The following is a 27,732-nucleotide window of genomic DNA, read 5'->3' as shown; positions in this document are numbered from 1 at the left end:
CCTCTCTTACCCTCAGGGGAAAAAGCTAAGCTCCTCACCTGTGTCCTGCCAAGGTCACCAGTCTCATCTTATGCCACCCCACTGCTGCCTCCTACAAGGTAGCCTTTTAATTTTATTGGCCATGCTGCAAGGCTTGCAGGATCTTAGTTCCCTGACTAGGGATTGAACCCATGCCCTCAGCAGTGAAAGCACAGACTCCTAACCATTGCACCACCAGGAAACTTCCCAATGCCTCCTGCAAGCTGGAGTTGTTTTTCCCTACCATGTCCAGCTCCTTCATGCTTTCAAGTTTTCTGAGTGTGGCTCCCTTTTCCAGACTCCCTTTTCATCACTCATCCATATGACAAACCCTCTACTTGCTCTTAAAGATTCAACTGAGTTGCCTCTTCCTCCAGGAAGCCTTCCCTGACCTCTCAAGGCTGCATCAAGTGTTACAACTGTGCTTCCTCCACGCCTGGTAGTGTTCCCATTAGAGCACAGTCACCCTGCATTGTGACTGGTCCAACGGTCGGGCTCCCCCAGTAGAGCAAGGAGCTGTTCAGGACAAGCAGGGGTCTAGTTCACTCTGGTGTCCCCCAGAACCCAGCCCTGGTAGACAGGAAGCTGCAGTTCACAGATGCAGAATGAATGGATGGATGAAGGAATGAATGAATGACTCAGGGAGCGAGTGGCTGCACATTTCAGGGTCCCCTACCCCCCTAGCAGTCCCTGCCCAAGCCCTCTCCCCCGCCTCACATCCTGAATGTGCTTTTTCCCAGGTGCCTGAGTGTTTCTCATCAACAACAGCTGGGCCTTTTGTGTTTTCTCAAGAGGAACAGAGTGCTGGTGGCGTGTTTTCCCGCTGTACCAGGAAGAGAAGATCAGCGTTTCTAAAACGTCCTCATTCAGGGTGAAGTGGAAATATTCCAGCGCTGGGGAGTCAGGTGGCCCGAGTTCCAATCTTTGCTTTGCCTTGCCTCCCTAAAGGACCCAGAACCAAACTATTGCTCTCTCTCTGCCCCTTCATCCTCTTGTCTAAGAAGGGATCGAGGGGTGCAAAGTTAGTGATCTCTCTCTCTGGATGGGGTGCTCTAGGGCTGTGATTCGAAAATCACACATCCTTGGGGACCTCCTCGGTGGTCCAGTGCCTAAGACTCTGCCTTTCCACTGCAGGGGGTGCAGGACTCCATCCCTGGTGGGGAAACTCAGATCCCACATACCGAGTGGCATGGCCAGAAAATAAAAGCTGGGGCTTCTCTGGTAGTCTAGAGGTTAAGAGTCGAATGCAGGGGACATGGGTTTGATCCCTGGTCCAGGAAGATCCCACATGCCATGGAGCAACTAAGCCCATGTACCACAATCACTGAGCCTCTGCTCTTGAGCCGAGGAACCAAAACTACTGAGCCTACACACTGCAACTGCTGAAGCTCACATGCCCTAGAGTCTGTGCTCTGCAACAAGAGAAGCCACCGCAGTGAGAAGCCCGAGGATCGCAAGCAGAGAGTAGCCCCTGCTTGCCACCACTAGGGAAAGCCCAAACATAGCAACAAAGACCCAGGGCAGCCAAAAATACATGAACAAGTAAATCTGTAAAAAACAAAGAAGCAAACAAAAATCCCACACCCAAGGGATTCTGGCAGGGCTCATTTAGTGACTGTGAAGCTCCTGAAATTATGTACAAAACTTTGTAAATATGGATATTGCTTTCTGGGGGGTTTATCTGGTGTTCAAAGGGATCCCTAATCCCCTATGAGTTGAGTCACTTTTTAAAATTGATTTAGCAAAATATCATTTGTGTTAATAAAAATAAAGGTTAGGAAAAAAAAGCAGGAGAGAACATATAAACAAACAAATAATGTCAAAAGAAGGCTTTTATCCACCCCAGCACTAGTCACTTCTCGGACCAGATCATTCTTTGTTGGTAGGGGACTGTCCTGTGATTGTAGGCCATTTACCAGCATCCTTGGTCCCACCATATGCCAATAACACCCGCTCCCCAGTTGTGACATCCAAAAATGTCTCCAGACATTGCTGGATGCTCCCTGGAGGCAAAATCACCCTGAGCAGGGAACCGCTGATCTAGAAGAAACTGATAAAAATTGTTCCCCCTGGGGATCAAAACTGGGATTGAGAAAAATGAGAAGAAAGTTATTCTTTTTTCTTTCTATCCTTCTCTGGCTCTTTAAATTTGAAAATCATGACTAAGTATTACATTTGTAATAAAAATGAGTTTATTGTTAAAGTAAATTACCTCCATTCAAGGAACCACTGCACAGCCTTTGGAAAAAAAACAGGCCAGTCTCTGCATCTGATATATTGCCTCCATGGCATACAGTAGCAATGATGAAAACTTTTGCCCTCAAAACCCCTCTCTACACTTAAAAATTGTAGCAGACACTGAAAAATTTTGTTTGTGTCTATCAACATTTAGCATATTCAAAATTCAAGTTCAAAAGATTTTAAAGTATGTATTGTTTAAGTAAAATAATAAATTCATTGCATGCTAGCATAAACAAACTTATTTTAGTGAAAAATAACTCTCATGAATACTTGCGTTCACTCAGCCCAGCTGTATCCGACCCTTTGCAACCACATGGACTGTAGCCCACCAGGCTCCTCTGTCCGTGTAATTTTCCAGGCAAGAATACTGGAGTGGGTTGCCATTTCCAACTCCAGGGAATCTTCCCAACCCAGGGATTGAGCCCATGTCTCTTGGGTCTCCTGCATTGGCAGGTGGGCTCTTTACCACTGGCCCACAGATTCAGCTGTATGAGGACTCAAACACTGCCTGATGGCTCAGTGGTAAAGAATCTGCCTGCAAAGCAGGAGATGCCAGTTCAATCCATGGCTCAGGAAGATTCTCCTGGAGAAGGAAATGGCAACCTGCTCTGGTATTCTTGCCTGGGAAATCCTATGGATAGGTGAAGCTGGCAGCCTGCAGCTCATGGTGTCACAAAAGAGTCAGACATGACTGAGCAACTAAACAACAACAACAATATATATGCTTAAATATGCATATAGTATTCTAGAAATTACACAGTAAAAGATGATAATACCTTAGGGCGAAGGGTATTTCTGGATGTCAAGAAGTCAGAAGTAAGACAGACTTTTCACAGTATTCCTTTCAAAAAAATAAATCTTTATGGAATCCTATTGTATTTTTCAAATGTAAAATTTGAACCATCAAAAACATTAGCTTAATTTTTTATTTTAACGAACACGGACTTGTTGTTGTTAAGTTCCAGACAAAACTCAGCAGATAATCTCAGCGCTTGCACCACGACTGCTAATCCTGCACGCAAGACAGACAGCACGAAACGAACAGGATGGCAGACAGCACCAATCGATGGCGGACAGTCTTTCCCACTGAGCAAATCCTTCTCAACGCTGTGCTTCCAAGTGGCCATTAGGAATCAATTCATCTTGATGAAGAAGCCAAAACTCATTTGCCGTTCCCAATTCTTGAGCATGACCTCCAGAAATTCCTGAAATCATTGAAAATGACTCAGAGTATTTCCCTCAGGGAGTCTGATCCTGCTGACTCTTAATTCTCTCCTGCTAACCTACCCCCACCACTGTCTCTGTTCCCGAGGGATTTCGGGATTTGGAGTTTTGCTACCCCACCCCCCTCCTCGTTTCTTTCTTTTTTTTTTAAACAGAAAAAGAAACCGAAGCCCCAGAGATTAAAAGACTCGCTCAAGGTCACAGAATGAGTTTGCATCAAATTTGAAGTAAAATATAGCAGCTTTGAGAGTAGATGCTAGAATTTGGCAAAACTGGTTGTGAATGCTGCCTCGCATCCTTCTAGCTGGGTGACCTTACCTCCCAGAGTCTCAGTTTCCCCATCCTCAAAATGGGGCTCCTTGGAATGCCTCGCTTAGAGGATGTCTGGGAGAAACCAATGAGCTGATAAATGAAAAGGGCTCTGCACAGCATCTGACACCTAATGGCAGCTTGATCAATGGGATCATGGCTATTATAGGATGTGTTAGAGGCTGCAGAAGTTTTTCTGATTATCCCCTAGAGGCTAAATCTAGGTGCACTGAGGAATCCAAGTGCTAGAACTGTGTTTCCTTTTCAGTGTATTTCAAGAATAAGCTTATCAAGCATTTAGGCTATTTTCAATCCCTCAGTGTAGTAGGTGGGATCATAGACCTTGGAGCCCACTTTGAGCCTCCCTCCATCACCTGTAAAATGTGGGTGTGTGTGTGTGTCTGTGCCCTACCTAAAGGGCTGCTGGGAACGTCTCCTGAGATCAGGGATGGCAGCAAAGTGTGTGGCTTTCCATACGGAGTAGATACAACAGATGATAGTGGTTATCTCTCAATAGCGTCACCAAGCATTAGGAAAAGCCCCTGCTCCTTGGTGCAAAAGGAAGGAAGCTTAACTTTTGGAACCAGATGAACCTAGTTTCAACTCACGGCTCTGCCAGTTTCCACCTGTGTGACCTGGGTGAATCATTTCACCTCTATGGACCCGGCTGCAAAAGGAATCCAGTAAATTCAATGTGCAAGCTTGGGGAGGAAATTAAATGAAGCAGGGAATGCTCTGGCTGACCATCCGCTGGTTAGGGCACTGCAGAGAGCATGTCCTGGTGGAGAACTAAGATGCCCCCATGGGGCACAACCAAAAGAAAAGAACAACTTTTTTAAAACGAAGCAAGGAAACTGAGTAATAGTAACAGTTCTGTAAGTGGTCATTATCACGCATACTGTGTGCCCAGTCGTGTCTGACTCTGTGCAACCCGTGGACTATAGCCCACCAGATTCCTCTGTCCATGAGAATCTCCAGGCAAGAATACTGAAGTGGGTTGCCATGCCCTCCTCCAGGGGATCTTCTCAATCCAGGGATCAAATCCATGTCTCCTGCAGCTCCTGCATTGGCAGGTGAATTCTTTACCACTTAGCCACCTGGGAAGCCCGGGTCAGTGACACCAAGTGTTAACTTTTACTGATACTGACCTGTGTCATTTGCTGTCCTACACGCTTTACATGGACTGAATTATAAAGTGCGACTGTTAATACCTGTGATGATTAAGCAGTTTAAGAAACAACTAACTTTATTCTGTAGCACCCCCCGCCCCCCGCACCACACACACACACATACCCTCTAGAGACCTAGATTCGTCCTCTGTATCCAATGCCCCCACCCCCGGATAGGCAGAGACGTGTTTGAAATAAAGTTTATTGAAGTTTCTGTCGGTATTTACATATGATACACGGTAAATAACAGAGCCAGGCCCCCCACCCACCCCTCCCCCATCTCCAAAGCCCCCCTCCCCCCAGCCTCGTTAAAAATCGCTGCGTAAAGACAGGTTAACTGCTGCGGTCCCCCCTCCCCCCTCCCACCTAAGATGCAAACTAAAAACCCCCCATCCCTCCCCTGCCCCCCTCCCCCCACCCAGGGGGCCTTTCTGGTTCCGTGTACAACACTGTGCTACCTCGCCCCTCCTCCCCTAATAAGAGAGTGGGTGAGTTTCTGGTGAACCCTCACCCCCACCCCAATCTGTCCTAGGAGGCAGACGGACCCTTGAAAGAGGCCAGAGTTGGGGGATCTGAGATGGGGAGGGGGACTTCAATGAAGGGGGAGGTGCCAGAAAATGGAAGACTTCGAGGTTTGGGGGGGTGTCGACCCCCGCTACTGCCTCTCCCTCCCACGACGGGGCCTCGAGGGGGGAGAGGCGAGCACAGGCGTGGAATTGGCGTGGAGGACTTTCCTCCACCCTAGGGTCTCCATTCTTGTCGCGTGGTGTGTGGGGGCTGGATACACCTAGGGGGGCTTTGGATGAGCGGGTGGTGAGGAGGCCAGGAGACAGGGCAGGAAGAGGAAGAAAAAAGAAGCCAAGGTCAGCTGAGAGAGAGCGAGAAAATTCGTTAAAGAGCGCCCTTGAAAAGGCAGGTAGCCTTCAGAAGGCTGAGACGTGTCCAGCAGGTGAGACAGAACGGGGTCTCCCGTGTGTGGGGAGGGGGGCGGGGGAGGCCAGGTTAACCATACCCGGTTATGGTTAACCATCCCCATACTAGAGATGGGGTAGGGGTGTGGGGTAGAGTAAGAAGGGCGTCCCCCTCTGCACTCATTGCACGCAAGGACCATGAAGGTCTGGAGGTGAGACTGGGCCAAGTAAGAGGCTAGCCGAGGCAGAGAGAAGAGGATGTTTGGCATTCCTGGCGGCTGCCGGAACCTACTCTCCAGCCCAGAGCCCCCGGCCGCGGCGAAAGGTAACTGGTGCGGTTTGCACGGAGGTGGACGCGCTCGGCCGCTGCACGCGAAGAACCCGGGACCTGGGAGTCTTTTGGCTGGGGGGCGGGGCCTAAGGGAAAGGGCCCCTCAGGAGGAGGAGGAGTCTGGAAGTGGAAAGAGGGCGGGGCTACGGCGGGGGCGGGGCAGGGCTAACGCGCGCTGTTTCTTCCCCGGGGGACAAGGTGTCCCCGGGACTTGCTCTGGAGCCGCGGTGGCGACGAGACCCGTGAGGAGGAGGAGGAGGAGGAAGAGGAAGAAGAGGCAGGGCGCTCCGGGGGCGGGGCCTCAGCAGGGCGAGGTGGAGATGTGGAGGTGGTCGGGGTACTTGATGGCGGGAGGGTAGTTCTGCGTCATCTGTATAGACACGTCGCTGGAGATGTCGGAGGGGCTGCGGCCACGGCGCCACGCCTCGGGCTGCAGAAACTGGCCCGAGTAGTCGGAGCAGTCGCTGAGACGCGGGCGGTAGAAGGCCGGGTGCGGGCGGTACATCTCCTCCTCCGCGTAGCGTTTGGTGAACAAGTACACGGACATCACGCCGGCTCCCTGCGCCAAGGCAAGACCAGAGTCCCCGCGGCTGGGCCCGGGCGCGCCGCCCCAAGGCCAGGCCCGCCGGCCCCGCTCTCCCAGGACCCGGGATTCCAGGCCTCCAGCTTCCTCCTTTCCCAAAAGCCGGGGATTAGGGGCCTGGCCTCCTCCTCCCTTCCCACAGCCCCTCCCCCCACTCCCCCATCCCAGGAGTTAGAGTCCCCGGCTTCATCCTCCAGAGATCTGGGAGTCCAGGGCCCCCCCTTCTCCCCTGGGACCCCAGGAGTTGGAGCTCCCAGACCCTCCTCCTCCAGGACCTGGGGGCTAGGACCTCAGCCACCACCTCCTTTTAATCCACAGTCTAACCCGCAGCCTCCTCTTCCCCGTGGACCCAGGAATCACACACGCCCCTGCCACCGGTCCCCATTCAAAACTCTGAAGTCTGGGCCCCACAGACATCACCTCTTTGAGTAGGAAGGAGGATGCAGCGAAGGCAAAAGACCACCCGTAGCGATAGTGGAAATACTGCTCCGAGCTGCTGGGCCTGTTCATGACCTCGTCGTTGATGCTGGAAATGTAAAGAACCAAGCCCACCACCAAGGAGAGGCCTGGGGGAGTAGAGGGATGCCCTTGGTCCACTAGCAGCGGACCCCTTTCCCCAGCCCCAGGCCCCTGCCTCCCGCTGCCATCTTCTCCTCCCACCCCCCATCCCATTCTATCCTGGACTGTGCTGTGCTTAGTCACTCAGTTGTGTCCGACTCTTTGCGACCCCATGGACTCTTTCCCGCCAGGCTCCTCTGTCCGTGGGGATTCTCCAGACAAGAATCCTGGAGTAGGTTGCCATGCCCCCCTCCAGAGGATCATCCCAACTCAGGGATGGAACCCAGGTCTTCCACATTGCAGGTGGATTCTTTACTGTCTGAACCACCAGGGAAGCCCAAGACTACTGGAGTGGGTAGCCTATCCCTTCTCCAGGGGAATTTCTTGAGCCGGGGTCTGCTGCATTGCAGGTGGATTCTTTACACTCTGAGCTACCTGGGAAGCTCCCATCAATTGAAGTCCCTTGGGGGCTCGTCCTGGGCTGGGTGCAGGGAGTCTAGAGGTAAATCAACAGCCTCCTCCTCCTTCCCCCCACCCCTGCATCCCTAATCTGCCATCCAGGGGCTCACAGTGCAGTTGGGGAAGGCAAATATGGACACTGGTCAGCAGTCACATCCATGGTGACAGTACTGTAAGGGAAATGGTAGCACAGGGACTACCCTAGCGGTCCAGTGGTGAAGACTCCAAACTTCCGTTGCAGGGGGTGCTGGTTTGATCCCTGGTCAGAGAACAAAGATCTCACATACTGTGTGGTGCACCAGAAAAATTCATTTAAAAAAATTTGCAGATGAAATAGTAGCATAAAGTTCCATGGGTCCAGAAAAGGCACCAAAGCCACCTGGGGGCAGGGGTGGAGGGAGTCAAGAAAAGTTTCCCGGAAGCTGCATTTTGTCCTAAATCTCTAAGGATGAGGCCCAGGGAAGAATGCAGGAATACCACGCCATGCACGGCAGAGGGACTGGCATTGTTCCAACCAGAATTAGAGGGGGAATGCTGAACTGATCCATCCATGCAGCTCAAAAACATGGCCCACAGCCACCAGAAAGGAAGCCAGAGAAGGTTGGGCAGGGGCATTGCCATGATGAGCCTCAAGTGCCAGTCTGAGGAGCTTGGCATTGATGGCAAGGGCACTAGGGAGCCATGGAATGTTGGGAACAGAGGGAGGACAGGGCCAGACTGCAGTGTTAGAAGATCCTTTGGGGGCTGATGGGTTGTGGGAAGGGACTGGAGGGGAGAAATGCTGGAGCTGTGATAGGCCCAAGGCTGGGGAGGATGAAGCAGAACTAAGGCTGTATAGATAATAACATCAACAACAATAATAGCAGCTGCTTGTGTAGGTCTTGCTCTGTGCCAGGCACCATTCTGAGTGTCTTATATGCATTAACTCATTCAAACTTCACAATAACACTTTCAAGTAGGTACCACTTTTATCTCTGTTTAGAGTTGAGGATACCGAGGTACAGGGAGAAAATGGAGAGAAGAAGTCTCATTTGAGAATTTTTAAGAGGCAAGTCTCACTTCCTCAAGCTGAACTTTCTTTTTCTAACATATATATGTATATAAAATAAACATATATATTTTATATGAGCAGCATGGGGGATCTTAGTTCCCTGACCAGGGATTGAACCCATGCCCTGTACATTGGAACTCGGAGTCAACCATTTGACCACCAGGGAAGCCCCAAGGTGAACTTTCTTTTAAACAGCAGCACAAGGGTGGCTTGCAATGGGTGTGTGCTCAGTTGTGTCTCACTCTTGGCAACCATGTAGCCCACCAGACTCCTCTGTCCATGGGATTTTCCAGGCAAGAATGCTGGAATGGGTTGCCATTACCAGGGGATCTTCCTGACCCAGGGATTGAACTCGTGTCTCCTGTGTCTCCTGCCTTGGCAGGTGGATTCTCTACTGCTGTGCTACATAGGAATCCGTTAAAGGTGGCTTAAGGAATCAGTAAAATCCCCAGCCCTAAATCAATCTCCATAATCCTCATTATCACCTTCCCCTAGAATCCTATTACACAAACAAATATCTGTGTGCCCATCACCCAGAATAAATCTGAATTCCTTCCATTACTTACAAAAGGGGTTAGCAAAAAATGACCCCCCACCCCGACCCTGACCCAGGGCTAAATCCAGCCCACCTCCTGTTTCTGTATGGTCTACTAGCTAAGAATGACTTTTACATGATTAAGTGGTTGAAAAAAAATCAAAAGAAGAGTATTTTATGGCATGTAAAAAGTATCGGAATTTCATTTGGCAGTTCCTCAAAGCATTAGATAGAATTACCATATGACCCAGCGATTCCACTCCTAGGTATTTAGCTGAGAGAACTGGAAACATATGCTCACACAAAAACTTGTGCAGGAATGTTTGCAGCAGCATTATTCATAATAGCCAAAACGTGGAAACAGCCCAAACGTCTATCAACTGCATGGATAAACAAAATGTGGTATAGCCATATAAAGGAATAGTATTCAGCCAAAAAAAGGAATGAAGTGCTGATTTATACTGCCACATGGTGGAACCTAGAAAATATGCTAAGTGAAAGAAGCTAGATGCAGAAGACCACATATTGTACGCTTCCATTTATAGGAAATGTCCAAAACAGGCAAATCCATAGACAGAGAAAGTAGATCAGGACTTCCCTGGGGGCTTAGTGGTGAAGACTCTGCCTGCCCATGCAGGTGACACAGGTTTGGTCCCTGACCTGGGAAGATTCCACATGCCATGGGGCAACTAAGCCTGTGCGCCATGACTACTGAGTCCAGGCCCCAGAGTGCGTGCTCTGCACAAGAGAACCACCACTGTGACAAGCCTGAGCAGCACAACTAGAGTGGAGCACCCACTCATTGCAACTAGTGAAAGCCTGTGCCCAGCAACAGCTACAGCCCATAGGGTCACCAAGAGTCAGACATGACTGAAGCGACTTAGCACGCACGCACACAATGATATTAGGATGCAGGCAAGCATCATCAGTGGTCGTTAAAACACTGAATGACATAATCTTCTCGTGGAATATCTATGCATTACAAAGATACTTTGGAAATATCATAAAGGAGCCTGAAAGATACCCTTTGAACCAAGTACCTGAAGCTAACATCACCAACAGTGGGACAAACGGACACCCCGACCTCCTGATGGGATCGCGCCACTATTTCATTTATGCAGTGTCCCTGCTGGAAATGTGTAACCTGGATCCACTCCAGGAGAAAATGTGGGGCGTTTTACAAACACCGGCTGCGTTCTTCAAAAATAAACGTCAACATGAAAGATTTTTTTTAAGGCATAGGAACTATATAAAAGATGAAAGGAGACGAAAGAGACACATCAAGGAAATGCAGAGGGGAATCCTAGCCTGGATCCCAAATCAGGGGAAAAACGGACTATAAAAGGCAGTGTGGGGACTTCCCTGATGGTCCAGTGGTTAAGACTCTGCGCTTCCACTGCAGGGAGTTTGGGTTCGATCCCTGGTCAGGGGACTGGGATCCCACAGGCCCCGGGGTGCAGCCAATGGGGGAAAAAAAGGAGTGTGGGTGCTGTGGGGCAACTAAGCCCGTGCATCACAACTACAGAAGCCTGAGAGCCTAGAGCGCATGCTCTGAAACAGGGGAAGCCCCCGCGATGAGAGGTCTGTGCACCGCATCTAGTGAGGAGCCCTGGCTTGCCATAGCTAGAGAAAGCCTGCCAGCGGCAGCCAAGACTGAGAGCGGCCAAAAATGTTTAAAATATCAAAAAGGGCAGAGTGCAGACAATTGATGAAATTTGAATACGGATTGTGTATTAGCTGTAAAATTGTATTAATGTTCAACTTCCTGAATTGGATGATGGTGCTATGCTTAGGAAAGGAAATATACTTGACCTTAGGAGATATCTGATCTGATTTATTTAAGAGTGAAGTGTTTCTAGTTGTGTCAAATGGATAGTTGGTGAGAAGATGCTGTGTGGCACAGGGGGCCCTGGGTGCTCTGGGATGACCTAGAGGGATGGGATGAGAGGAGAGGAGGGAAGCTCAGAAGGGAGGGGATATATGTATAATTATGGCTGATTGTCGTTGCTGTATGGCAGAAACCAACACAACATTGTAAAAATTAAAAAATATTTAAAAGGGTGAGGTGTTTGCAATTTATGTTCAAGTGGTTATCTATGATAATATAATGTATTAATAATATATAGATATATACCCATATACACACATATACTCTAATACTTTGGCCACGTGATGCAAAGAACTGACTCACTGGAAAAGACCCTGATGCTGGGAAAAGATTGAGAGCAGGAGGAGAAGGGGACGACAGAGGATGAGATGGCTGGATGGCATCACAGACTCCATGGACATGAGTTTGAGTAAACTCTGGGAGTTGGTGATGGACAGGGAAGCCTGGCGTGCTGCAGTCCATGGGGTCAAAAAGAGTCAGGACATGACTAAGTGACTGAACTGAACTGACTTATATACACATAAGATAGAGAAAAAGACAAAGGTGGCAAAGTGTTAAAAATTGGTCCAGGTGAAAAACATGAGAATTCTTTGTGCTGTTCTTGCAACTTTTCTGTACGTTTAAAAATTTGCCAAAACAACAAATTTTAAATAAAATAGGCATCACCAAACAGGAATTCCACCCCCTGAAGATTCAAAAGTGTTACCCTGCAAATGGTTTACTCATCATAAAGAGAAAAATGTGCCTTTCCAATGGAGAGCTCTAATGATCACCCCCTTTACCAAGGGGTTAAACACTTTCCCACTCCTGGTGGGAACAACTTGACATTTGCTACCTGAAGTGATGGGCTATAAAGAATATGGCACCACTTCTAAGTCTTACCAAACCTATTTAACTAGAATCTAATCAAGTCTCTACCTTGGACATAACTGCCGGTTACAGAAAATACAAAGGAAGAGGAAGAAGCCAAATGATGCCACGAGGAAACAATCCAACAGATGCAGGATGTGGGGTGTTCTACAGGACATCCTGTCTTGTAGATTTCAAAAGGACAATGGTACGACCCAAGTTATAATACTTAAGCTGGTGATTAATCTTAACATCTCAAAAAGAGAGGCAAACACGTAGTATTATGTCTCCTGATGCAATGCAATAGGACTTAATAACACCACCTATCTATGAGGTATTTTTGCCCCCCCACTCCCAAAGTCAAGCCTGGATCTGATCTACAATTTTACAGGAAAACACAGAGTGGATGGATATATTAAAATCACAACACAAAGACACAACAGAAAGATCAAAAGTGTGGAGATTATATGAGGCAAATGACTAGATGTCTTCAAATGAATGGCAAGAAAAAAACAGAAGGAGAGGGACTATTAGAGATTAAAAGAGGCTTCAGAGATCTATCAACTAAATGCACAGTGGAATTTGGATCCTGGTTTCCAACACACTAATTGTAAAAATTTTAAAAAGGCATTTATGAGACAAGTGGGGAAGTTGAACTCTGGCTAGATATTAATTTATATTAAGCAGCTATTCTTCATTATTTGGGCAGATAATGGCACTGTGGCTATATTAAATAACAAAGTACTAATTTCTCAGACATATGCTGAAATATTAGTGGATAAGATGATTTAATGCTGGAGACTGACTTTAAAATTCTGTAGTGAAGTGCAGAAGGGAGATATGGCAAGTTTGACTAAAAAAAGACTCACCATATGTTGATAATTGTTGAAACTGAGTGAAGGGTACATGGCACACTATACTATCCTTTCTATATTTTCATAATGAAATATATTTTAAAAGTCAGTGTTGTAAAAAATATAGTACGGGAACTAGTCTAGACTAAAAGAGAAATTAACTAAATGCAGTGCATAAACTTAGATTGAATCCTGCTTCTGGGGGAAAAGCTATAAAAGGCATTCTTAGAATGTCTAGGACAGTTTGAAAATGGAATGGATTATGGTATGGACTTTTGTAAAATTTCTAGGTTTAATAATGGTCTTGTAGTTATGTAGAAAAATGCCATCACTGTTAAGAGATGCATATTAAAATGCTTAGTGATGCCTGCAACTGACTTTCAAGTGGTAAAGTTAAAACAGAGTGCTTGTGTGCTCAGTTGCTACAGTCGTGTCCAACTCGGTGAGACCCCGTGGACTGTAGCCCACCGGGTTCCTCTGTCCCTGGGATTCTCCAGGCAAGGATACTGGACTGGGTTGCCATTTCCTTCTCCAGGGGATCTTCCCGACCCATGGATTGAACATGCGTCTCTTCCATCTACCTGCATCGGCAGGCGGGTTCTTTACCACTAGTGCCACCCGGGAAGCCCAGGGGAGTCCTTTTAATCCCACCCCCCTCATCCAAGAAGGATGGTCAGTCATCAAGTCATGTCTATTTTCCTTCCTAAATCTCTCATAAATCTAAAATCCCTTTTACGCCCCCAAGTCCTCTAATCCAGCTGAGGCTTATTCCCTGTGCCTGTCCCGTTGCCTTCAAACCTGTCTCCCTATTTTAGATACTGTTGTTTCTTTCTTTTCTTATTTTTGCCACACTTGGAGGCATGTGGGATCTTAGTTCCCCAACTAGGGATGGATCCCACATGCCTTGCATTGGGAGGTGGAGTCTTAACCTCTGGACCACCAGGGAAGTCCTGTATGTTTTTGTTTGGTTTCAGATACTGGCTCTTTCTAAAAACCCATACCAGGGAGGTCCCTAGCAGTCCAGTGGTTAGGATTCTGCCCTACCACTGCAAGTTGCCTGGGTTCCATCCCTGGCCTAAATAATTAAATAAAACCCATATCAGACTCTGTCCTTCTCTTGTCAAAATACTTTCTCGGCGCTCTAGGATCCATGGGAGAAAGTATTCATTCCTCAGTCTGATTACCCAAGCTCTTTTTGATCTGAAAACCTGCCAACCACTCCTGCCTCACTCAAGTCCCTGTTTCTTATTTCAGTTCTAAAAGACATTCTCCCTACAGAGAGTCAGGAGCCGGGTTGATGAGAAGGGAACAAATGTTTCTCAAGAGAAGGAGCTTTTTGTTATTGCTTTTGCTCTTGTTTTTGTTTTTAGTGATTGAAAGTTATCTAAACACAATGTCAGAAGCTGTTCTTGTCATTCTTTCTCCTTCCTGGGCATTTTATGGCGACTCTGGTTCTCTAAAAATAACCTTCTTTTCTCTTTTTTCTCCTCCCCTTTTCTCTCTCTCCCATCCCTCGCCCTTTCTCTGTAATACAGTCTTCTCTCCCCCCACTCCACTACATCTGCTTCAGAATTCTTAGAGCACAGAAGGCAAGAATCACCTACATTCCAAGCTGAATAGGAACAACCTGGATTTAGAACAAAGAATTTCAGGACCATGGAGAGCTACATGGGCGGCTACCTCAGTCTTACCGCTTTCTGGAGTCTTAACACACGCTGTGAAATGCATGTCTGTACCAGGCACTTTTCTTTCTTTACTTGAAAAGCTCCCCCTCGCCCTTTCTGCATCAATTTAGATGTCACCTGCTCTTGAAATTCTGGTCACTCCCACCCTTTCCAGCATCCTACTCTGTCTGCTTAAAGCAGCTTCCCTTTTCTCAGAATGCCTTGAACTTTCTTTATGAGGGATCTCTTCTACCAATACTTCATTGTGGAACTTTGTACCAGCAACTCATCTAGGCTCTGAAGATATAAGCATGAGCACGTCTCTGCCTTTTATTTATCTATTCATTTGGCTGCGCTGGGTCTTAGTTGTGGCACTGGGGCTCTTTCCTTAGTTGCAGCGTGTGAGATCTAATTCCCTGGACAAGGATCAAACCCAGGCCCCCTGCACCGGGAGTGTAATGTCTTAGCCACTGGATCACCAGGGAAGTCCCTTCCTGTCTTTTGGAGTTTACATTCTGGAAGAAGGAGGCAGAAAAGGAATAAGATGATGCTAGCAATAAGTGCTATGAAGCAAATATCAAATAGGGAAGGTGATGGGTAGTGTAGTGGGGGCAAAGCAACCTTGGATACCATTGTTAGAGAAAGAAAATCTGAAGAGGAAAAGTTGGGGAATTAGGAGAAAGAGACTTCCAAGCGTGGAGGGTTAATGATTGTAAAAGTGAGGTTGAGATTAGCATTTTCAAGGGCGATGCAGCAACGGAGAGAGTGTTAGTGAGTTAGGAAAAATGAGACCAGAAGTCTGAGCAGTAGCCAAATCATGTAAGACCTTGTAAATCAGCGTGAGGAGTTGGGATGTATTCTAAGTGCAATGGAAATGCATCAAGACCCTGAAGGGATTTAAGTGTTGTGTGACCAGCATCGAAGGGCATGTAGCTGGGAGCTGTTTTGTGGCTGACTGCATGAAGATTGCCATTTAAGATTCAGCATGTCACCAGTGCTCAGTAAGGGCATGGCGTAGAAGATGTTTCTGCAACTGTTTGATGAGTGAGTGAATGAAAGAGCAGACACATGGAACATGTTTGAGGAGCAGGGGTTAATGTGAGCCAGGCGCGGGAAGCTTGCCTCATCTGACCTGGAAAAAGAAAGCCAATGTCACTCCAGCCTCCTCCCCCTACTCTCACCAATCACACCCAGTCAGTCATCTGGTTCTATTGATTCTTCTGTCAACATCCTTCTTTCTCAAAGCCATCCAGTCACCTTTACCCTCCCATCTCCCTCCCCAGCTAGAACCTTATCCGCTCCTGCCTGGACTACTGCATAAGCCTCCTCCCTTTCCAATCTCTTTCCTTTTAGTCCATTCCCAAAACAGGTCCCTGAGGGATCATCGACACCCTATCCCTTTCCTTCCCAAGCCCTCCCGCCACTTTCTCCAAAACTGAATGTTACCTCACCATTTACCAGACCTTGGTCAACCCTTGCCTCTTTCTAAGTCTGAGTTTCCTCATTGGGAACATGAGATGGTTGCACTACTACATTCCACTCCAAGACCTAAAATACTGGTACTATTTCCACCCTTTCCTTTCTTTCTTTCTTTTGCTAGCTGGGTCTCAGATGTACATGTGGGATCTAATTCCCTGACCAGGGATGGAACCCTGGGCCCCCAGCACTGGGACTGTAGAGTCTTAGCCACTGGACAACCAGGCAAGTCCCCAGCCTTTCCTCTCTTTTAATCCCCTTTGTCTTTATGACTTGTAATTGTGGTGGGGCAGTAGAATGCCAGAGTGAAAGACCGGTCTGGAATCCTGCTTCTACTGTGGAGCAGCTCAACTTCTGAGTGCTTTCCGTTTCCTCAAATGGAAAATGGGAATAAAAATAGCATCTGCCTTAGGAGGTGAAGAAAAAGGAATAATTTGCACAAAGCACTTAAAACTTCCCCAAACCGTGGCACTCAATTAACTGTTTTCTATTATGGTTGCTGTTGCTACTACTACTATTCATGTACATATGTGAGCGTGCGTTTATTTATTTAAAACTACCACGTGCTGAGCACTTACTGCTATAAACCAGGCCCTGGGTTGGGCCTTCACATCCGTGATCTAGACCAGGGGTCAGAAAACAACTGTTGGTCCCACTGCCTGTTTGTGTACAGTTTGCAAACGAAGTGTGGTTTTTACATTTTTTTTTAATGGTCAGGAAAAAAAAAAAAAAGACAAAAGAAGAATAAAATCTCATGGTCCCTGAAAACTATATTGAATTCAAATTTCAGGCTCTTTAAATAGGATTACTGGAACACAGCTAGGCCCACTGCTTCCCCTCTGGTTGCTTTGGCACGCCAACAAAGCCTAGACTATTTACTGTCTGGCCCTGAGCAAAAAGTTTTCCCACCCCTGACCAAGGTTGCCCAGTCAACAGCTCCAGAAAGGAAGGCTGCAGCTCACACAGTAAGTGTCAGGATTTTAACCCAGGTCTTTCTAGGTTCATAGCAGCATGAACCTTCAGCTGCTATAGGCTGCAACCTTGGCTACCTTGGGTAGGGTGCATAGATCATAGTCTATGAAATGAAGTTCAGGAAGTGGGGTTCGATCCCCCTAAATTACTCTATTGTTACATCAGAGGCCTGATTTCCAGCCGTGACGGCACCAACTGATCCTTAACTTGACCTTGGGGAGTCAGGTCCTGATGCATTGGCATAAGCATGGCTTTGGGGAGGAGAACACCCTTGATTCTAGTGCCAGCACTGTCATTTATCAGCTTTATCGCCTCTTTGGTTTCCACTTCTGTAAATCACAAACAATAGGATTTTCCTTCGAGCATTTCAGGTGGGTTGAATCAAAGTCCCCATGCTCCCTACCCTTGCCCCACTTTCTGTCTCTCTAGGCTACAATTTTTCCATCTGACACTCTGAAATGGTGATATGATACATGTCTTATTTTAGCTTGGTGTCTGGCTCCGCATGCTGTGATTCAAGTTTGCACGGAGGTTGCACCCTGCTTTCCTGGGGAAGAGGTCTTGTCAGGTTAGGTTGGAGGCATGGGGGAAGTTTAGCCCAGAGAAAGCTGGGTGAGGAGCAGGGAGGAGACTGGGGGAGGGGATTTTTGAAGACCCATCTCCAATCATCTGCAGAGCCGACTCCAGAGAGGTGGCCGAGTGCAGGCCCCAGGGGATGTAATGGGAGTGAGACGTACAGCAGGCTTTGTTCATAAAATATCAACTGAATTAAAAGGGCCCCAACGGAGTTTAATTAAATCATGTTGAAGTAATTCGAATTGAACTAAAGAACTGAGTCAGAATAGATTGGGGTCAGTTGGGCCAGATTGATGGAGTTAAGTATGTCAGAGCAGAAGTGACCTGACCTGAGCTGAGTTAGACTGAATTGGACTGGACTGAACTAAAATTTGGAGGAGGGGAACACTTCAGAAAGAGCTCTCCTCTGGAGCTCAGGACACTTGAGTCCCTGGGGAACCAGCTTACACTGGGATCTCAGGCAACTCCCTGCACAATTTCGAGACCCGGTATCCCTATTTTATCAAACTAGTTCTAATAATAACTCCCGGACAGAGATGTTATGAGAAGTTTATGAGATTGCTCATGCTAAAGAGACTTAGATCTCAAAAGAAAAGATAACTATAAAGAAACATTGAACTCTAGCTAATGACAGGCATGGTAAAGAATCTGGAGTCAAGTGTACTGACGCCTGCAGCTTGCTCTGAAATTCATTTTTTTTAATGTTTATTTATTTGTCTGCATAAGATCTTAATTGCAGCATGTGGGATCTAGTTCCCTGACCAGGATTGAACCTGGGGCCCTCTGCATTGGAAGCATGGAGTTATAGCCACTGGACCACCAGGGAAGTCCCTGAAATTCATTTTTAAATGATAATAAAATAGACGAATGGATGGGTAGAAAGATAGATAGATGGACAGATACAGGATAAAGCAAATCCCGTGACATGGTAATGATCAACTCTAAGTGGTGGCTACAGGGTTCTTTCGACTTTTCTGTTTGAAAAATGTTCCAGTAATACGTTGCACAGAACATAAAGAGCCTTGCAAACTGTTAATTGCTAAAATATCAGGAGTGGTTAAAAATACAGCCTCTGGAGGCGAAATGTGTGTGGTTGAGTCCCATCTCTGCCTCTCACTGGTTGTATGGCCCTGACTTCATTCTGCTGAGTGTTTGTTTCCATAACTGTAAAATGGGGTTATTAATAGCATTTGCCTCACAAGGTGGTTGTATCAGAACAGAGCCTGGCACCCAGTTAGCACCCAAGAAGCGCTCGCTGAGAAATGCTCCATTCCACAGAGCAGCAAAGTGGGGCTTGGAGAGGTTCTGCAATTCCTTCAGGGTTACCCAGCAAGGAAGTGGTGGTCTTATTGGAAGAGGAGCCCCAGGTTCCTGGTACCTGAAATGGTCCTGCAGCCTGTCAGTCCTTTCCTTTGGCTTACCCGAGAGGATGAAGAAGATGCCGGAAACGAAGGCCAGAATGGTCCTCTGGGGGCGGATGTGGCCAATGTTGCTGATGACGAAGGCGGTGAACACAAGGAAGAGGCTGACCATAGGGAAGGGGGTGGCTGTGCGCACTGTCTCTGGGGGAGGGGTAGGAAGAAAGACAGAAGTGAGGGGGGACTCTCTGGGGGTTGCCTCTGAATCCTCCTCATCTCTGCACCCCCACGCCCTTTTCTGAAACTTCCACTGTTGGCCCCGCCCCCTCACCCAGACCACACCTCCTTGGCTTGACCCCACCCCTTAGCTCCTGACTCCACCCACTCCCGGGCTCCGCCCCTTCGACCTGGCCCCACCTCCTCACGCACCTACTCTGCCTGCTTTCAAGCCTGCACGCCTTCCCTTCCACTCCATCCCTTCTCTTGTGTGCGCAACTCTATGCGACCCCATGGGCTGTAGCCTGCCAGGCTTCTCTGTCCAAAGGATTTCCCAGGCAAGAATACTGGAGCGGGTTGCCATTTCCTCCTCCAGGGGATCTTCCCAACCCAGGGAATGAACCCACATCTCTAAGTCTCCTGCATTGGCAGGTGGGTTCTTTACCACTAGCGCCAACTGGCCTGCCCTTTTCCCCAGGACCCGCCCTGTCACCCTGCCCCTTGGTTGCCTAACCCTCCCAGCCCCGTGCTTCCCCTCACTCAGAATATTCTCCGTGTTTTCCGTCACCAAGTTGATCTCCGGTTCAAGGAAATATTCTGAGGCCACGCAGCGACCCTTTTCCCGGCCTGGGGGGAAGATAAGAAGGCAGGACGGTCAGGGGCAGGACGCACAGTCAAAAGACCCCAGGATGGGAACGACCTGGGGATTAGTGTCTGGCTACTCTGTGTTACTCTGTACTACGTTTGTGCTCCTCTTAGGGGGTTACAGAAGGGTGTGGGCAGGAGTCTGTCAGCTCCTATTGCAAGCTGCCCTAGAGACTGTTGGATGGAGGAAGATAAGCCGGAAGCCAGAGTCTCAAGTAAGAAGGGGTTATGGGCCAGGTCTCTTGGATCCCTAAAGAGGGAAAGGTCTGGGGGTTGAGGTGGGAAAGGATTCCTAGAAGGAGCGATGTCCATAGTAGCTGGGAGGCACAGATATTGTTTATCCTTCCCATTCAACACTGGAACTGTCCAGGAGACAAGTTCTGAACTAGGATTACTGTTTCTCTGGGTCTGGGGGCTCCAGGGGGTTGCTGGGGATTAGGGACCTGGAGATTGTATGATCGTTGGGGTTCTTAGATCCAAGGACTAAAGTGCTAGAAATTGAGTGTGTGTGTGTGTGTGTGTGTGTGTGTGTGTGTGTGTGCGCGCGCGCGCTCCACTGCTTAGTCGTGTCTGACTCTTTGCAACACTGTGGACTGTAGCCCTCCAGGTTCCTCTGTCCATGGGATTCTCCAGGCAAGAATCCTGGAGTGGGTTGTCATTTCCTTCTCCAGGGGACCTTCCCGACCCAGGGATCAAACCCGCGCGCGTCTCTTGCGTCTCCCTGCACTGGCGGGCGGATTCTTTCTGCAATGCGGCCACCTGGCAAACCTTAGAAATGGAATCTCCAGGTAGACATGTGACTGTCCAGGAGAGACACGGGGTTGATTTCTGGGTTTTGGGCACCCATGGGAGGGAACTATGGATGAGGACTCTCGGGTGCCACGCAAAGGCAGGGACAGTTGACTGGTGGGCAGGTGAGGCCTGTACCTGCAAAGAAGCAGACGCGCCACAGGCCAGCGTGCAGCGCCATCTTGACCTCGGTGGTCTGGTTCTGCGGCAGCACGGTTCCCTCCTCCATGTACAGCCAGTAGTCTGTGCTGACGGCGATGCCCACGAGCAGCAGGCCGCACGCACCAAACACGCTGCTCAGCAGGGTCAGGGCGCGGCTGCTGCAGTGACTCATCCTCAGCGGCGGGGGGCGCCCTGCGGGGCCTGAGGGACCGGGAGCTCCAGTGGAGAGCCCCGCTGGGGCCACTGGGGTCCCCCAGACTGCATGCAGCCACGGGGGACACCAGCCCTGGGCCAGAACCAGCAACCCCCCGAAAGGAACTCTCTCCTATCTGCCCCCTGGGTCCTGACCCGTGACTCCAGCCTGGATTTGGACCAGTAACTTGTCTAGAAATCCTAACCTAGGCCACCAATCCCCACTCCATGCCCAGACCTGACACCCTGACCCCTTTCTTTTGGGCTCTTAATGGGAACCAGAAATGCCCCAAGTGGGTCGTTAACCAGGGACCCTAACCCTGTACCTTGGCCTTGACCTTAAGCCTCCCATATCTAGTTGGACTCTTTAGTTGGACTCTTTAAAAAAAAAAAAAAAAAAAAATATATATATATATATATATATTTGGCTGAGCTAGGTCTTAGTTGCAGCTTGCAAACTACTTAGTTGTGGCACGTGGGATCTAGTTCTCTGACCAGGGATTGAACCCGGGCCCCCTGCACTGGGAGCACAGAGTCTTAGCCACTGGACCACCAGAGAAGTCCCTGGACTCTTCTCTTGACCCTTAATGTCCAATTCTAACACCAAGACCTTGACTTTCTAACCCTGGTATGGTGCCTTGACCTCAGTTTGGCATCCTAATCTGAAATCGTGGACCACAACCCAGATTCAAGATTCCAGAACATTAACTGCCCCTCCTCCCCAATCCCAAATCCCTGCAAGCCTCTGAACCTGGGGTGCTAGAACTCCATCACAGGCCGCTGGTTCTCCAATATCCCACAGGATATTGGGGCCTAGAGACCTGGAGCAGGGTTTTGGCTAGAGACTTCAGAATGTCCAAACCATGATCTGGGAATCCCACCCCCCACCTCTCAGTATCCTATTCAGAGCAAGTGACCATCATTCAATAGGAATCAGGGCTCTGAACTCTAAAACCCACATCAGGAAGTCTGCAATCCCCATTCTCGTTACAAGATCCCCAAATCCCCTCCCGGAGAGTCTGGACTCCAGCTCCCCCAGACTAAGACCTCCAATTATAGACCCTCTTCAACCTCCAATCTGGAACCCAGATTTTCCCTAACCCTGGACCTTCAAAACAAAAGTGCTCCCAAGTTCATGGCTGTGGCCTCCAAAATTCCAATCTTAAATCTGGAGATTTCGTTCCAGGGTGCTCCTAATCCCTTAGCCACCACGCTCACCCTTTCCTGAGAACTTCTCCCTAAACCACACAGTCTCATGGTTTGGGGGACTCAAACTGTGATCCCCATCTTTTCTCAACCGGAGCCCTCAACCTACCTGAATACCACAATCTCCATCACCTTTTTAACAGTGACTGTTAAGACCCCTAACCAGCACTCCCCCTCTCCACCAACAAGCGGCCAGGACTTGAGTCCCCACTCTCTTTGACCAGAATTCTTGGAGCCTTGAAATTGAAATTCTGGAAACTTGACACCACCTCAATAAGAACTCTGGAGCTTGAGACGACCTTCATCCCTGCCTGGGCGCCCCCGCCCCTCAACCCCAGCCTCTAGGGCCTCCACCCCACCTGCCCGGCTCCCCACCTCCTGAGGGATTCAGGAGTCTGAGACTGGCAGAGCTCCGGACCCCTGCTTGCTCCCATCCCCCGGCCCATGGCTCCAGGGCTTGACTGCCAGCTGCCTGTTTGCCTTCCTGTCCGCTCATCTCAGAAACCAGCGTCAGAACCCCTGTCTCCCGGGCTGCCTCCGTCCCAGGTAGCTGACCTCAGCTCCCCCCACTGGCTCCTCCGATCCAGACGGCTGGGACGTGGCCCACCGGCACCCTTCTCACTCCCGTTTTGGGGCGCCCCTCCCTCATCACTCGGTTCCTCCACACTCTCAGCGGCCCGCCCAGATCTCCTCATTCTCCTCCAACCGCCAACCCTTCCTCCTTTGGGACCCCCCCTCCTTCCCCAGGCCCAAAGCCTCCTTCTTATCCTTCTTTATCCCCGCCTTTCCTGGATATAGGCTTTTGGATCCCCGGGGGTCCCCATTCTCCAAGCCCCAAGTCCAAACTCCATAGGCCCTCAATCCTGGGGAGACCTCTTTCCGGGGACCCCTTCTCAGACTCACGGCCGGCCCTTACCGGGCCCGGGCCCTCCCCCCTCATCCAGGACCGCCTCCCTCGAGGATCCAGCCCGCACCCTCTCCCGTGCCCACGGCCTCCGAGGTTCGGACACTGAGAGTATGATTGCCCCGTTCTGGGACCCTCGGACCCCGTACCCCCGGATTCCTCAGGCCTAAACGTCCCTCCATCGCCCATTGCCCCCCAAACTCGGGCGTCCGATTGCGGGCATCTCACCCCCAGGAGCCACTCAGCCCCGTTTAGTCCAGACCCCCGGTCGCCTCAGGAGGACCACCCCCGCCCCCAACCTGGTTCCCGGACTCTCCCTTCGCGCTCACCTCGCTCAGGGCTTGGCGGACGCTCCGGGCCGCGGGCCCCGCAGCCGCATGACCGGCCCCGCGGCTTCCCCCGGCCGCCGCCGCCGCCGCCGCCACCGGGGTCGCCGGTGCCCGCGCCCCCCGCCCCCGCCCCGGAGCCCGGCGTCCCGGCCCCCTCCCGGCCTCCCACCCCCCACCCCCCGCGCCAGCGGCCTCACTCGGCGGACGACGCCGGGAGCTGGGACCGGCGGTCGCTCATTGGCTACTGCGGAGGAGGGGAGGGGCAGGAAAGGAGGAGGGGGGATTGGATGCGGGGAGGGAGGGAGATGGGCCTTGAGAATGGGGGAGGCAGGGAGCGAGAGAGAATAGAAACAGAGGCAGGGGAGCCCGAGAGGGGCAGGGGCACACGGGGAGGCAGAGAGTCTGCCCAGAACTGAGACCCGGAGGCTGTGAAATTCTGAGACTCCCGGGTCTGGAGACTAGAAGAGACACAGAGATGGCCTGGAAGAGACAGAGAGATGGAGAGGCAGAAATCGGATCTAGGCAGGCCCCCTCTTCCCCCAGGCTCAGAGATTCTGGGCTCCAGCAAGTGGAGAGGTCACAGAGAGAGAGAGACAGGTAGACTGTCAAAGGCCTTTGGGCGGAGAGATGCTGAGACCCAGAGACCTTGAGGTAGAGAGAGAGAGAGAGACAGGGAGGGAGAGAAAGAGAGAGGGGCAGAAAAAGAGAGGAGAGACCCTGAGACGGATAGACAGCAGGGGTGGTCCTGGGGGTCCCTTGAGAAGACTGGGGCTCTGGCCAGGCGTGGGGGCGCAGCCTGGGGTCTGGGCGGCTGGAGGAGACGGGAGGGGGCGTCCCGGGCCGGGGGTCCCCTGAGCAGCGGGCGGGCGCAGAGCGGAGCCGCGTCCTGCAGCCGCCGCGGAGCCGGGAGCCGGGCCAGCACCCCCCCACCCCCGCCGTGATGTCAGCGGGGCCACTCTTAAAGGGGCAGGCCGCCCGCCGAGGGTCGGAGCAAGGGTTGGGGGCCGCGGGCACGGATGGGGGCCCCGCGGCTGTGCTGGGGGGGAGACAGGGGGAGCCCCAGCATCCAGCTAGACCGAGTCTCGGGAACCCAGGAGTCTGCGGGGACGAGGAGACACCGGAGCTCCCCGAGGGAGCCTGTGAAGCTTTGGGGCTCAGTCCCCTCCAAACGCAGACAGAAGCACACCGTTCCGCGGGCCTGTCCCCATATCCAGGAACTACACTTCCCATCAGTCCTGGCGGCGGCGGGGGCCGCGCCTGGGGGGAGGGTCTGCCACAGGGTCTGCTGGGAAGTGTAGTCTATTGGGACTGTCCTCTCCACGCCCCTCACTCGCAAGTGGGTCAAGGGAAAGACGCCCGCAGGGTGCGTCCGTCCGCCCTTCGCCTCACGTCGCGGATCCTTAAGCTCACAGGTTTCTCTGTCGTAAGGTCTCTTAATGGCAGGGCTGCCTTTCCTCCTCCCTCTTCCGACTTCCCGGCCTCCGGGTCTCAGCGTGTCCTGTGTGTGCCTGGGAGCTTTACCTTGCTCTGGGCAAATGGGTGCGTGCTTGTGTCTCTGTGCTCCCGATCTCTGCCTGACACGCTCAGTTGTCTGTGCGTACAACTGCCTCTTCCCTCACATGTCCACTTTGGTCCTCTCTTTGTGTCTCTGCTTTCTCTGGGTCTCTGCTGTTTGCTGTCATGCTGTGGGTATCTTCTCTCACTTTATGGGTCTCTGCGTTTCCCTCCTCTCTCTCTGCAGCCTCTACTCAGCCTCTGTATGTGTGTGTGTGTGTGTTTCTATGTACAGTCATTGTCCCACCTCCATCCCCCTTCATTCTCCAAGTTTAGAAGAAAAACATCCAAACACTTGAACATAAGCATCCCAAATTTATTCTCCAGCAGTTGTGGCTGGGCGGAAGAGGGGGCACGGAGAGTCCCGAGAGTGGCAGGCATTTGGGTAGAGGTGGGGTTCCGAGCAGGACTGGAGGAGCCATGCGGTGATAGGTCTAGGGGTGGGGGAGCCTAGGACAAAAGCTGACAGAGAACAGGGGCGGGGAATATCTTCCGTATGTCCCAGGAATCCCTAGAGCGCAGAACAGGGGCACTGGAGCAAGGGGGCACAGCCTCCCACTTACTCTGGAACTGGAGCGGAGGTGGGAGGGGCCTCGGAGGTGGGGGGATGTTCTGGAATCCTAGTCTAGAACAGCCCATCCCATGAGACTGTTTCCCAGGAAGAAGAAGAAGGAAAAACAAAACAAAACAAAAAAAGGAGAATTGGGATGGTGTTGGCAGTTCTGTAAGTTGATGGAACAGAGTCCAGGACGCTCAGGCAGGTCAGAATCTAGGGCTCAACAGCAGCAGAATCTAGCACACGGTAAGACTCTAGAGATTGTATTGGGAGTGCGGAAAGCCAGGAACGCTTGGGCGGGGCGGCTAGAACCCGGGGGGGCGGGGCAGAGGCCAGAACGCTGGGGAGCCATATCTAGAATTGGAAAGGCGGGTGGCATGGTGAGGCGAGGGCCAAAGCCGGGGCGGAGGAGGGAGCCGTGGGGACGCCTGGTGGCGGCAGGTGGGATTACATGACTGGCACAGGCGTTGGGCTGATGGGGCTGCGGGCATCCGGGTGCACGAAATCCGGGTTGACATAGGTGAAGCCCTGGAACTCAGCCTGGTCGATGCTGGCCAGAACCAGGCGGTCAGGGGGTGTCAGCGCCGGCGCCGCCCGAGTGAAGAACTTGTCGAAGTTCTCGCCGCTGCGGCCACACTGTGGAAAACACCGGGAGGGAAACGTGAAGCGTCGGAACGCGTGGCTGGTCCACCCTCTTAGGGGCCAGCATGGTGTTCCCGGGAGGGGACTGACCGGGCGGGGTCTGAACGGAGGCGCGATCTCTAATCGTTCCAGCCTGTCCCAGTCGATCCAGCGGAAAAAGCCGTGAGCGCGGATGGTGGGCTCTCCATCGGGGCCTGAGCCCAGGCGCTTGGCCGGGTGCTTGGTGAGGAACTGCAGGGAACACAGAGAGAGACGGACAGACAGACAGAGTCCCAGACAAGGAAGCCCAGAGAAAGACGGGGGTGGAGGGGAAGACGAGGAAGGAGGAATAGAGAGAGACAAGCACGGAGATCCAGAAAGAGAAGAACCAACAGTGGGGGGAGGGCGCGGTGCAGAGATGAGGGGGTGAAGAGAGGAAGAGAGAAAGAGGAGAAGGGGGGATAAAGGAGAAGGGGGGATAAATGAGATGGGGTAAATGAAACTCAAACCCAGAGACCCAGGGACAGACAAAGAAAGGAGCAAGATCAGGATGTGAAGGTGTGAGCGGCAGAGAACCCAGAAAGAGAGGAAGACGATCGGGGAAAACATCCCAGAGGGAAAGTGGCAGAGAAGGAGAAGGCGGAAGAGAGAAGACCCAGAGAAAAGGGGGAACAGAGACCCAGAAAGAGGGAAAGACTCAGTGGGGAGAACAGAGAAGGGAGGAGGAGGTAGGAGAAGAGAGAAGGGAGAAGATGGGAAGGGGTGGGAGAGACGGAAGCCCACAAAGAGAGGAGGGTGGAGACCCAGGAAACAAGCACCCAGAGAGAGGGATGAAGACCCCATATGAAGGAGGGGACTCAGAGAAAGGGGAAGATGGAGACCCAGAAAAAGAAGATGAGAGAGACCCAGAAGGAGGATTGCGTGTGTGTGTGTGAAGAGGGGTTGGTGAGAAGGTAATAGAGACCCAGAAAGAGGAGGACGAAGATGGAAAAGGTGAACAGAGATCCCGAAGGACACAGAAAAAGAAAAAAAAAAACAAGGCAATGACACAGAAAGCCCCATCATGTGCAGATGGAGGCAGAGGAATGGGACAAAAGCCGAGAGAGAGAGATGTGGTCAGAGAGACGTGGAGACAGGAGCTCGAAGCAGAAGCCTGCTAACAACTGCTGTAGGCTAGGCTCCTTCTCCTGCCTTAATACCACAACCCCGGAGGAGGAGACGGTGGCTCCCAGAGTTTTGGTGACTTGCCCCAGATCCCACTGGAGGAAAAGTGGCAGGAGTTAGGTTCGACTGACCCGCTCGGCTCAGCGCTGCCTGCCCGGAGCTGGGGGGTGGGGGGGAAACACAGGACAGGGTAGAGGCCGCCCGTGGACTGCCTGGGGCAGCAAGGCAGGATGTGATTGTTCTAACAAGATCAGTGTGCTATATAAACTTTTTCAGCAGATGGAAGTAAACCGACTTGAGGAGTGGGAGCCTTTTCCTAATGTGCAGAGACACTGCGTGGGCAGTCCTGGATGGCAGCCGTGGGGCGT

At 50.9% G+C, this 27,732-nt stretch overlaps 3 protein-coding genes across 5 annotated transcripts in view; 1 reads left to right on the top strand and 2 right to left on the bottom strand.

Annotated features, from left to right (window-relative positions):
• Positions 1–6,012: 6,012 nt before the first annotated feature.
• Positions 6,013–23,558, bottom strand: CACNG7 (calcium voltage-gated channel auxiliary subunit gamma 7). The gene is made up of 6 exons (XM_024979360.2): positions 23,470–23,558; positions 20,815–21,039; positions 19,783–19,869; positions 19,090–19,230; positions 7,207–7,352; positions 6,013–6,762 (listed from the first exon to the last, which is right to left on the bottom strand). The coding sequence occupies exons 2-6, from the start codon at positions 21,008–21,010 to the stop codon at positions 6,505–6,507; spliced, it is 828 nt and encodes a 275-aa protein (XP_024835128.1). The 5' UTR covers positions 21,011–21,039; positions 23,470–23,558; the 3' UTR covers positions 6,013–6,504.
• Positions 23,518–25,452, top strand: LOC132342756 (arf-GAP with GTPase, ANK repeat and PH domain-containing protein 2-like). Its single transcript, XM_059877335.1, has 3 exons — positions 23,518–23,698; positions 24,234–24,892; positions 25,354–25,452. Exons 1-3 carry the CDS (start codon positions 23,518–23,520, stop codon positions 25,450–25,452), a joined length of 939 nt encoding a protein of 312 aa, XP_059733318.1.
• The window catches only part of PRKCG (protein kinase C gamma), a 23,945-nt gene continuing 21,531 nt past the window's right edge, over positions 25,319–27,732 (bottom strand). For all 3 annotated transcript variants that reach the window (XM_059876512.1, XM_015458375.3, NM_001166502.2), the window contains 2 exon segments: positions 26,312–26,452; positions 25,319–26,215 (listed from right to left, as the gene is read on the bottom strand). In XM_059876512.1, the coding sequence (XP_059732495.1) occupies positions 26,027–26,215; positions 26,312–26,452 (330 nt within the window). In that variant the 3' untranslated portion in view covers positions 25,319–26,026.

This window comes from Bos taurus, chromosome 18 (genome assembly GCF_002263795.3).
Source record: "Bos taurus isolate L1 Dominette 01449 registration number 42190680 breed Hereford chromosome 18, ARS-UCD2.0, whole genome shotgun sequence".
Taxonomy (NCBI): Eukaryota; Metazoa; Chordata; class Mammalia; order Artiodactyla; family Bovidae; genus Bos; species Bos taurus.
The sequence above is the reverse complement of the archived record's forward strand: the minus strand, read 5'-3'. Positions and strand labels throughout refer to the sequence as shown.